General features: G+C 40.3%; 1 protein-coding gene across 2 annotated transcripts in view; it reads right to left on the bottom strand.

Annotated features, from left to right (window-relative positions):
• Positions 1-12,728, bottom strand: part of ptgis (prostaglandin I2 (prostacyclin) synthase) — an 85,540-nt gene that overhangs the window by 25,725 nt on the left and 47,087 nt on the right. For both annotated transcript variants that reach the window (XM_041204456.1, XM_041204457.1), the window contains 2 exons: positions 10,981-11,129; positions 10,569-10,750 (listed from right to left, as the gene is read on the bottom strand). In XM_041204456.1, coding sequence (XP_041060390.1) covers positions 10,569-10,750; positions 10,981-11,129 — 331 coding nt within the window. The remainder of the gene's footprint in view (positions 1-10,568; positions 10,751-10,980; positions 11,130-12,728) is intronic.

The following is a 12,728-nucleotide window of genomic DNA, read 5'->3' as shown; positions in this document are numbered from 1 at the left end:
AGCTACCTTCTTGAACTGCTACAGCCCATGTTGTGTAGGTGCACTCAGAGTACTGTTAGGGAGGAATTTCCAGGATTTTGACCCAGCGACAGTGAAGGAGCAGTGATATAGGCTGGAATTTTCCGGCCCTGTTGTGGCGGGGAGATTTGGCAGCCCAGCCAAAAGTCCATTGACTTTCGGCGGGACCGGACAATCCCGGTGGTGGTCGGGGCCGGAAAATACTGCCCATAGTTTCAAGTCACGATAGTGTGTGACTGGGAGGGAAACTTGCCACCGGTGCTGTTTCCTTGCCTCTGCTATCCTTGTTCTTTTGGGTGGTAGAAGTTGCTGAAAGGTGCTGCGGATGGAGGCTTGGCGAGTTGTTACAATGCATCTTGTAGATGGTACATACTGCTGTCACTGTGGTGGAGGGAGTGAATGTTTAAGTTAGTGAATAGGATGCCGATCAAGCAGGCTGCTTGGTCCAGGATAGCCTTGAGCTTCTTGAGTGTTGTTGGAGCTGCATTTATCCAAGCCAATGTCTCATCACACCCCTGACCTGTGCCTTGTAGGTGGTGGAGATTAGTTACTCACTGCTGAATTCCTAGCCTCTGACCTGCTCATGTAGCCATAGTATTTGTATGGACGGTCCAATTCAGTTTCTGGTGATTGGTGACCCCCAGCATGTTGATGGTGGGAGATTCAAAGTAATTCCACTGGGAAATGGTTAGATTCCCTCTTATTGGACATAATCACTGCCTAGCTCTTGTGAGACGTGAATGTTACTTGCCACTTATCAGCCCAAGCCCGACTGTTGTCCAGGTCTTTCTGCATACAGGAACAGAATGCTTTGGTATTTGGGGAGTTGTGAATGATACTGAACACTGTGCAACCATGGAGAACTATACCCTGATTCCCACCGACTTCAATTTTGTTAAGTCTTCTTGATGCCACATGGTCAAATGCTGCCTTGATGTCAAAGGCAGTCACTCTCACCTCACCTTTAATGATGTTAATTGAGGGATAAATGATAGTCAAAAAACTCTCCTATTCTTGCTTCAAATAATGCCTTGAGTTATTTTACATTCACCTATGGAGGGTGGCAGAGGCTCCAATTAATGTTTGAGCTGAAAGGCAGAATCTTTAACAATACAGCACTTCATCGGCATTGCAATGAAGGGTTAATTTAGATTATATGCTCAACCTATAACTTTCCAACTCAGAGGTAGTGCTATGACAGAGTCACAGCTGACACCGGATAGGTGTTACAAATGGATGAAATTATATCTGAAGGTTATGAGACTCTAGAAAAAGGCATCAATAGGTGAAAATAGATTGAAGCTGCTGTACATGTACAAGCAGTGGCAGTAGCTTTGATGATAACAATTACAGCTGCTTGCTAGAATCAGCAGGAGTAAGACATGTTTAGGAATCATTCAGTGTCACAAAACAAAACTTTCATCTGCATTAAATATCCCTGCCCCCACCTGCAACAATACAGGGGTAAGGTAACCCATGGTGCATTATACAGTATATTGTTATAGATGTAACTGTTCACAAAGGACAATTTCCCTTCTTTTCACCCTGCTGGTTTTCACCTTTTCTTTTGCTAAAATGAGATACTCATAATTTGTAAAGGGATACATTTGCTGCAGATTCTTATAAAATGCATATGGTTATCTAACAAAACAAAAAGAATCAATGAATTTTGTCCTTGGCTTTTATATTTTTAACCTTCATGTATTAGAATAGAAACAACAATTCAAATCATTAAAAAGACTTACACCCAGAGGAAATGAGAATACATAATGCTAATAATAACAGACAAAATGTCATGTACTATACGTAATGCTAACTGAATGTTTTACCTTCTGAGATTGCAACACCATGGTCAAGGACATGTATATCTATTCCAAGACTGTAAAGCTTCACCTAGTGGTTATGAAACAGTACTGACAATATAAAAGCAAGCCCTTCAATTTTCATACATTGAATAGGCAGAGGATGAATCAGAGATTGCTATTTTTTTCTCTCAAGTGATCAGATCACGACAAAAATAGCTTTTTAATAAGATACCACTCAAGGGAGAATAATAGCACTTATCACAGCATGAGTGAAGAGCCAAGAATGACTTGCATTAAGATAACCACTTACACCATCTCTCAGCATTGTCCCAAAAAACTTCACACAATGAGTTATTTTGAAGTGGAGTGACTTTTGTTCTATAAGCCAATGGGCTAGTCCTTTTACAAGATCCCACAAACAGAACTGAGCTGAACAACTAGTTAATCTATTTTTATTTGGTGTTATTGATTGGAGGTGAGATGCTGGCCAGAATACCAAAATAGAACTCCCTGTTCTTCACAGACCAAAAAAAGATGATTATAATCGTTGAATTTAATTAGAAAACACAGCTGCTGCCGTGAACTCAATGAAACATCATTCCTCGTCCTTTAACTTGCTTGGAATTAGAAACTGAAAAGGTTTTTCTAACTTAGGATTTAACACTTTAGCTAATAGCTCCTATCTGGGCCATGGTTGCTAAAACGTTTTACTGCTCTTTCTTCCACATAACTCTACATTCAACCATTTCTGTTAAATAATGAATTAATTTACTAATTTACTGTTGCAAATTGAATTCCAAAAATCAGGTTCTAACTGCTGCTAAATGTTAGAAAGAAGTGACTGTTTTACACCCCAATATAATAGCTATGTTAAGACAGAATTAATAAGTTGCTTTTGGGAGGTGAGGCTCCCAGTCAACACCCCAGCTTGCTGAAATCGTGGATCAGAGGATTGGGTGGGGGACCAGCCAATGGAAGTGTTGTGAGTTGGGCATTGACCTGTGCTGCTAGTGAGTGAGGCATCACTTCAGGAACCTTATCTCAAAACTTTTAGATAATTGTTAAATGCCTTATTGCTCAATGCTCACTGGTAGTTTAACGTCAAATAAAATATAATTACCAGAGCAAGAAATTTATTTCTTATGAAGGTTCCAAAAAAGAATTATGCTCCATTACGGGGAATAAGTTTTGTGAAATACAGATTTGCCAATAATGGTAATTGAAGCTAAGCTTTAAAGTGTTAACTTTGTCTTGGTGGTAGCACTTTGACCTCTGGTCAGAGATTTATAGGTTCAAGCCACAGTCCAGGAGATAATCCAGCCTGGCACTTCAATGTGTTACTGTTGGATTGCTGCACTGTCAGAGGTGCTTTCTCTCAGGTGAGAGGGTAACCTCATCTGCCCTCTCCAGTATACATAAAAGATCTCATGGCACTATTGAAGAAAAAGAAGGGAATGCTCTAAGTGTCTTGGCCGATATTATCTTTCAACCAGCACCACCTTAACAGACTATACAGTTATTTATTTCATTTCTATTTGTGGAGCCTCATTATACACAAATTATTCCCCAACATTATAACAATAACTGTCCAAAAGTACCTAGTTGGTATGAAGTGCTTTGAAATGACCAGAATTTGTGAAACAAGCTATATAAATGTAAATTCCTTTTCCCTATAAGGCAGTATAGTATATAACCACATAGCAATAAGAGTATACCATTCAGCCCATTGAGCTAATTCTGCCTTTCAGTTAGAGCTGTATCTTAACTCCATTTATCTGTCTTGGTTCCATATCTCTTAACTCCCTTACCTAATTTCATTTTGTAATATTTAATTGGTGCCCCACCTCAACAGTATTTTGAGGAAGAGTGTTCTGGATTTCTGCTACCCTATTTGTGAAGAACAGCTTCCTGACAACGTCCCTGAAAGACCTAAGTTATGCTCTCTTGTTTGGACTCCTCCACCAGACAAAATAGTTTCCCTCTATCTACCATATAAAAACCTTTAATTATCTTAAAAACTTCAATCAGATCCTTAAACTCAAGGGAATACAAGCTAATCTATGCAAACTGTTCTCATAATATAGTTCTGCATTAATTCTGGTGAATCTGTCTTGCCCTACTCCAAGGTTAATAGCTCCTTTGTGACCAGAACTGTAGGATTCCAGATGCAGTCTAACCAGAGTATTATGCAACTTTTCTTTTCATTTCTTGGGATGTGAGCATTGCTGGCAAGACCAGCATTTGTTGCTCATTGCTAATCGGCCCTTGAGAAGGTGGTGGTGAGCCATTTTCTTGAACTGCTGCAGTGCCTCTGGTGAAGGTAGGTACACAGTGTTATTGGGAAGGAAGTTTCAAGATTTTGACCCAGTTACAGTGAAGGAATGGTGATATAACTCCAAGACAGGTAGGTGTGTGGCTTGGAGGGGAACGTGCAGGTGGTAGTGTTCCCATGTGCCTGCTGTCCTTGTCCATCTAGGTGGTATGGGCTGCAGGTTTGGAAGGTGCTGTCAAAGGAAGCTTGGCAAGTTGTTGCAGTGCATCATATAGATGGTACACACTACTGCCACTGTGTCTAGGTGGTGGAGGGAGTGAATGTTTAAGATGGTGGTTGGGGTGTTGCTCAAGCAGGCTGCTAGGTCCTGGATGGTGTTGAGCTTCTTGAGTGTTGTTGGAGCTGCATTCATCCAGGCAAGTGGAGAGTATTCCATCACACTCCTGATTTGTGCTTTGTAGATGGTGGACAAGCTTTGGAGAGTCAGGAGCTGAGTTACTTGCACAGGGTTCCTAGCCTCTGACCTGCTCTCGTAGCCATAGTATTTATATGGTTGGTCCATTAACTTTGTGGTCAATGGCAAACGAAAGGATATTGATAGTGGGGGAATTCAGCGATGGTAATGCCATGGAAAGTCAAGGGGAGATGATTTGATTCTCTCTTGATGGAGATCGTCATTGCCTGGTAATTGTGTGCATAAATGTTACTTGCCACTTATCAGCCCAAGCTGGAACGTTATTCAGGTCTTTCTGCATGCGGGTATGGATGTTTCAGTATCTGAGGAGTTGGGAATGGTACTGAACATTGTGCAATCAACAGTGAACATCCTCACTTCTAACTTTATTATGGAGGGAAGGACTTTGATGAAGCAGCAGAAGATGGCTGGGCCCACAACACTACCCGAGGAACACCTGCAGTATTGTCCTGGGACTGAGATGAATGGTCTCCAAAAACCATAAACCACCTCCTTTTGTGCTAGGTGAGACTCAAACCAGTGGAGAGTTTTCCCCTGATTCCCACTGACTTCAACTTTTCCAGGGTTCCTTGATGCTACACTCAGTCAAATGCTGCCTTCTTGTCAAGTACAGTCACTCTCATCTCTGGAATTCAGCTCTTTTGTCCGTGTTTGGATCAAAGCTATAATGAGGCCTGGAGCCAAATTGCCCTGGTGGAACCCAAACCGAGCATTGGTAAGCAGATTATTGCTGTTAAGCGCCACTTGGTAGCATTGTTGAAGACACCTTCCATCACTTTGCTGATGATTGAAAGTAGGCTGATGGGGCTGGGTTTTGTGGATAGGGTATACCTAGGCAATTTTGCACATTGTGCATAGATACCAGAGTTATAGCTGCACAGGAGTAACTTGGCTAGGGATGTGGCTAGTTCTGGAGCTCAAGTCTTCAGTACTACAGCCAGGGTGTTGTCAGGGCCCATAGTATTAGTAGTAGTTGTCAGGGCCCAACTGTGGTATTTTATTCCACCCCCTTGAGATAAAGACTAACATTCTATTGACCTTTTTATTTACTGTCCTTCTGACTTTTCCTCACTCCTTCTAGGAAGATACATTCTGCTGGCTGTTGGTATCCCAAACTATCCTCTGAGAGGCCACCGTGCAGAGAATCACAAAGAAATTGCCAAGCTCTACTACGTTTTGGCACAACATTTTATTGCACTGTGCATCTGTTCCAACTTTCCAATAATTTCCTGTTCAATGTAAGCCAAAAGGCAAATTCTTCCAAGAAGCATAATGAAAATGTAGAAGGCAAGATTTCAATTGCATAACATTATTTTATGCAACATTGCTTTAAAATATAAAATATTGTATAATATTTATCTATGGAATTATGAATAATTACCACTCAGACTACTTTAATGAGTACATTTATGGGCTCAATGTCTTTGACAGAGGTATCCTATCCTCTCTTTTATTTGTGCCTGAAATAGTCATGAAATAGTAGAAGGATAAGAGGGAAATCTTTAAAGGCAAAAATGGTTTGGGATCATTTTACAATATAAGGGACTAACACTGCAGCACAATGTAACAAGATCTAGTATTATCATGCAATCTCTGTTTAAAATAGCACTGGTTCCAGCCTGATCTGTGCTCCCCTAAGCAATATGTGCTGCCAAGGAACTGCTCACAGTATGTGTGCCAGTAAACAGAACCTGTGGGGATACTCCACCAACCTGTGACACTGCTTCTCTTCCAGTGCAGCTGAGTATCAGAAAGCTGTGTTTAGTAATGAGCATGAAGATCCCTTCATAGAATGTGATTTCATTTCAGACATCTCAGTTTCTCCCACACATATTGGACTATTTAATCTTAATATAAAGCCCATAATAGAAAGTATTCATGTAATGTGCAAAGTTTCTGTATTTCCTGGGTTACTGACAAGGGGCTAGACCATCCAAAAACTGTAAGTTCCAGAAAATGCAAGCAAAAAGCCTCAGTCAGCTTCCATAGAAAGAATGCTTCAAATACAGATACTAGCTTCTCATAGAAATAGATTGAAGAGCCCATTTTATTTGACTCAATCCTTGCCAGCTTTTAATATAATATAATGGTACTAAATTTATCTTTCACTACCCCAGGATAAGTAGAGGGGATGCACTGCTGGAAACAGTATCATCTGCCATATTTTGATGTTCAGCTCATTCAAATTGTCTAGTTTTTGTGAGAACATAGGTCTCATAAATAAAATGGTTGATTTCTATGTTCCAAGATGCGGGTTGTTTTGTTGTTTCAAAGCATGTTAGACATCAAGGGATATATTTTCCAATCATTACAAATGGTTAAATGCACTCCAACAACATTCTGAACATTTTCAGATAAGTGTTTACCCATTTAGAATAAAGTGTTAATGCCTGCCTAGAATGGAGAATATTATGTAAATTTTATGTCTTGAGTAAAGGAGTTCGTTGGCCAACCAAACTCGAGCTGTACGCTTTCCTATGTTCTCATATTTGCTGCTTGCAATCAATAACGGGGAGTGAACCTGATGTGAGAATAAACAGTGATGGTTTATTGAGACATAGGGCAGAGCACCAGATCATATGTGCTCACTCAGAAACCTCCAGAACTACACTTACAGTTCCCAGTTGCCCATGCTGTACAGTGATTCGCCAGTGCTGCCACATGTACACTTGCATTCTCTTAAAGGGATAGGGCACCTCACTTTGCCACAGCCCCCCCCCCACCCCCTTTACTTAAAAGTATAGCTAACAAGCTTGAAACACATTAAGTATTTACACAAAAACTATTTACAGGTCAAATCTCTCAGGAAGCCTTCTTTGATGGATTGAGCATCGTAGCCCAACAACCTTGGCTGGTGTTTCCGAGACCTCCTTTCCAGGGGCAATTGCCCACCATGTCCCTCAGTGGATGATTTCACCATCTTCCGGGTGCAGACACAATCACTCCTGCTGCCCCTCCCCTTCAAGCTGAAACAGATAAAGGGCAACAAGCACAAAGCAATACAGCGATGAGCTACATGATGTATGAGGAGAAAGAGCAAAAGGAAAAAAAAATCTTTTTGGTTTTCTTTCTGATTAATATCAATAATTTCTCTTTTTCTTCCCACATGTCCTTTTCTTGGTAGCACTGACCCATATCCCTGTCTTCTCTTTAATTCCGCTGTTGGCTGGACTAGACTCAGGCACGAGCTGAACGTGAATGAGCTCAGTAGTTGGGTTTTCCGACACCTCTTCTGAAAATTCAGTGCCCTTTAGCTTTAAAACTTCAGGGCTTTTATGCAGCTGCTGCTTCAGCTCTGTCAATTCTTTCCTATTCTCATTAATAGTTTCCTGGAGAATCGCATATCATTGCCCCTTCCTAGCTAATTTGTTCCTTATCTCGGCCAGAGACAGGCTTAACTCTTCCTTTTCTTCATATTATTTTCATGGCACAAAATTGGGAGCTGATTGAATTTTGTAGCATATGAAGGTCCTTTAATAGATTTTCCATTTCCTTTCGAAGGATGCAGACTTCAGCTTGAACTCTGACCTGGTGTAACACTTCTATGGGCTTCTCCCATTGGGTCTTTCCGTACTCATTTTTTCTTGCAGCAAAACTTCCAGTTTCGAATTTAGAACTTAGTGGGCCTCAAGATTTATCTCTCCCAGCCAGTTCCTTCTGAGGAGACTTGGTCCCCTGCCTGATAGTACAAATAGGGGTAATTTTACAGACTGTTCCTCATTCTGTACCTTGACTTGACATACCCCTTTCACATTTATCTCTTCACCCGGGTATGTCCTCAGCTTTGCGTCTGAAATTTCTAACTTCAAAGGATGGGTTTCTTTACTCAGATATCTGAATGTATGTTCTCCAATGATGGACATCGACGCTCCTGTATTAACTTCCATCTTAATGGGTTGTCCGTTAACTGTAATGACTACTTGATTTGGGTCTACCCACTTTGAGGTTAAATACGAATGGATGTCTGATTCTATTTCTTCTGGCTCTTCAATGAGGCATATTTCACGATTTTTTCTTCTGCCTTTATAGTGTTGTTTTAGCCTTTCTCTGCAGTGTTGCCTTATGTGGCCATAGCGGTGGCAGAAAATGCATTCAACTTCTTTGAGTTGCCATTCGCTCACTGGAGGCCTGGATGTATTTTTCTCATTCCTTTTGTGGGCTTTCACTTCAATACCGTTGTTTTTCAGTGGTCTGGAGCTAGACAGTGTTTCTCGCCTTTCCATGGAGTCTGAAGTTTTCATGCCATTTGTTGCTGGATTGTCCCACTCGACCAGATGGATGGCGCCGTTTTGTGTATCTTTTATAACTTCGGATTTTCTAACAGCACTCTCTATCGCAGTAGCTAATTCTAATGCCTTACTGAAGTCTAGACTAGGTTTGGCTAGCAAAAGCCTTTGGATAGTATCATCTCCAATCCTACATATCAGTATCTCAAAATATCACTAATAGACTTTCCGAATTCGCAATGCTCAGTCAATGCCTTTAAAATGGCCACATAGTCAGCTATTGTCTCCTCTGGAAGCCTGTTCCTTGAACTGAACTTGAAGCGCTGCATAGTAACTGAGGGCTTTGGTTTCAGGTGGCTCTGTATGATTTTTATTAACTCGTCGAAAGTCTTCGCGTCTGGGGCGCTAGGTGACGTAAGGTTGTGGATCAGCCTGTACATTTTTCTCCCGCATGAGCACAAAAGAATTGTCCTCTTCTTCTCCTCCCCCACGATGTCGTTAGCAGTATGGCGTTAGGCATTCGACATACTGAGACAATCACCTGAAATGGGGTCGAATGGATCGACATGCCTGAACTGTGGCATCAGGAACACCTGCAAGGGGACTGCACTTCTGATAGGCTTTCCAGGTAATGACAAATTTAGGTGTTTGGCTTACCGCGGAGTTGCGCGCTCTCTGAGATCTCTTATAATTTTCTGTCCATAGCCATTTTTCACATATTACCTTTTTAAATGCATTGCCACTTTAAGAATAGTCACCTTTTTTTAACTCTGTCTCTATACTGTCGGCTTTTCTCTGTTGGGTTTTGCACTCTTTTTGAGTTTTGTTGGGATCCCCGCGATCGCGATTCTGCAGTTTTAAAATTTTTTTTAACAGCAGCACTGCTTTCTGTTCTAATTGCCAGCTGTCACCTATTTTACAAGTTAAGTACAGATGCTCTTTCCAATGCTTTGCTTACTCATCTTGAAATTTATTTTTTCAATCCCATCCTCGTCGCCACTTTTATGTCTTGAATAAATGAGTTTGTTGGCCAACCAAACTTTAACTGCATGCCTTCCTATGTTCTCATCAATTTCTGCTTGCAATTAATAATGGGGAGACACCGATGTAAGAATAAACAGTGATGGTTAATTGAGACATAGGGCAGAGCACCAGATCATACATGCTCACTCAGAAACCTTCGGAAATAGACTTACAGTTCTCAGTTGCCCGTGCTGTACAGGATTCGTCAGTGCTATCACATGATCAGTATATTTGCATTCTGTTAAAGGGACAGGATACCTCACTTTGCCACAGTAAATTAATTTAAAATTCATATATGAATTTTATTAGTTGTAAAATATTCCTCTAAAAGTCTTAAGTTGCATTTTTTTAACACAGATAAACTGCTGAAATGGTAATTTACTAAATTTAGAAGATCATAATTAACAATTAATTAAAAATGTGTATCCTTATTTTAAAAATATTGATAAATGAAAGTTTTAATCTCGATGCATTTAGGGGACAAAGTACACTCAACAGAATCCAATTTACAATTTACGGTGTTGGGTATATCTGTCACATGGATACTAGAAGTAATTGCTTATCAATAAATTCTTCTGTTAAAATATTAAGAGGCTTAGATATCCTACCTATACATGAATGTGAAGATTTTAAAATGTTATTACTGCATTCAGATAAGGTGGAGATATTTGGGGCAGACATTATGCTACCTAAATCTAAGTGTAGGTTTGCAACAGTGAAAGGCATTTCCTTTTGCAGTGGTTTCCTACCTGAGTGGCCCACAGCTGTAGTACCATTGCTCGTGCCTGCATGTCGGGATGCATGCCCTGTCTCTGAAGGTAGTTCTGGTAGCTTTCAAGCCAGCTGCTTCTGTTCACTCTTGAATTTAGATTCTCCACAGACATCAACCACCATAGGTTTTTCTTCACCAAGGCAGCCTCCTTCTTCTCACCTTCCAAAAGTAAAATAAGTAATTTATTTACCAATCTGCTCTAATTTATATTAATTAAAGATGATTTCAAAGTATTAAATTATGATGAGCAAAAATTAAAAACAACTGTCGGTTAGACCTGCAAATATTTTAAATTATATACTAATATATTTAGTTTCAAGACAATTTTCCTTCAGTGTCATTACACGTTTGGTTAATATGACACAGATGATTTGCTAATGGTGACTTACCAGCTGATAGCGTTGATGATTTTATCAAGATTTGGTCCAGTCTCTTGTATATACTGTAGAGTTGTGCTGAATGAATTCCATCTTTAACTTTTGATGTTTGCTCATTAATTTGTGCAGCTTCATTTCCGAACAGCGCAAGGTATCCCGCCCTAATTAAACAATAAAAGCGTCTGCCATTCATTATCTCAGGTACTGATTCTTGACAAGAAAATTAACATTTTTCCCAAGTGATTTAAAAACTGCTTTGGAATTCATCAGGGCATTTTATTTTGAAGTGACATTGCTCATATGTAATTTCCTGTTTTTCATAAATGCAAGCACATCTTCACAGCATATAATGCAAGGATCTATTTTCTGATCATCAGCACTAGCAAAACAAACAGTTTGAAATTGGACAGAAACCAAATCTATTGCCCGTCATGATTAAGATGTATTGTAAGTCGATGGATGAAACTGTTGTTGAAAAGGAGCAGAGGCTTTATTACAATCTTAAACTCATTGGTAATGATATGTGGACAAACTCATACACAACTTCCCATCATTTTCACTGTGTTAATCTCATGTATATAAACCAGGTCTTTTGGGGAGTTTCATTCAACACAGATAAGGAATCAGAATTTAAACAACTTCCCATCATTTTCACTGGGTTAATCTCATGTATATAAACCAGGCCTTTCAGGGAGTGTCATTCAACACGGTCAGGGAATCAGCATTTAAACAGAGATCTGTGATTTTCAAACACTACAATGTGAAACTGTCAATTTAGTGAAGATTTATAGGAAAAGAATTATCATTATCAAATTATTTTTCTAGATACTCGGTAACAGCTTTGGATGAAATTTTTTTTAGTTACTGCATCTATAATTTACAACATGGGCCTGCAGTAGGAAACCCCACTAATTTTATGTTATTCGGAGGAAGAAAAGGAGAAAAGGAGGGATGTTAGACAGCTTGGAGGATGTAATCTCAAGTTAATCGCAAATGAGATTACACTTGGGACAAACTGTCTTTTTCCATTGTTATCTGTCTCTAAGGCAGAAGCGTACCCACATTGGCGTTTTTGAGGAAAGCTTTTTTTGTTAGACATTTGAGGAGCAGCGCTAGCAGTGGGATCAGCTAGAAACTGACCTCCACTTAATCTCCATCACAATGAGTTGTGTGTTACTGTCAAGGTTGTCACAGTTTTGAGTTTTTGATTTTCATTTTAAGGCAGTTTACAATGCTGTGCTTTCTTGAACCACACAAAAGAATGACTTCCTTCACAATGGTGACTTGGCATCTGTGGCCATTTTTTAATTCAGCAGTTTTAAAAGTTGCTGAGAGAGCACCTCAAGATGGAGGAATCCTCTTTCTCCCTTACCCACAATGGCAGAGTGCTGCTCCTTCCATGCTGGAGGGTTTCCTATTGGCCCTCCAGTTTTATGAGCCTGCCTGCCATCCATTGGGTAGAGAGCATGTCCTCTGTCCAGGAATTGGTCAATTCAAGGAAAATCTTTGCCAGATGACTGCTCCCGATGCAGTGCAACACCGGGATCCTCATTTGATCCTGACATCGGAGACCTGGCCCAAAACCTAAAATCCTGCAGCTGGAGTGTGACATTCTTTATTCATTCATGGGTTGTGGGCTTCGCTGGCTAGGCCAGCATTTATTGCCCATCCCTAATTGCCCTTGAGAACGTGGTGGTAAGCTGCCTTCTTGAATCGCTACAATCCATGTAGTGTAGGTACACCCATAGTGCCGTTAGGGA

Source organism: Carcharodon carcharias, chromosome 14 (genome assembly GCF_017639515.1).
Source record: "Carcharodon carcharias isolate sCarCar2 chromosome 14, sCarCar2.pri, whole genome shotgun sequence".
Lineage (NCBI taxonomy): Eukaryota > Metazoa > Chordata > Chondrichthyes > Lamniformes > Lamnidae > Carcharodon > Carcharodon carcharias.
Note: the sequence above shows the minus strand (reverse complement) of the source record. Positions and strands in the feature narration are given on the sequence as shown.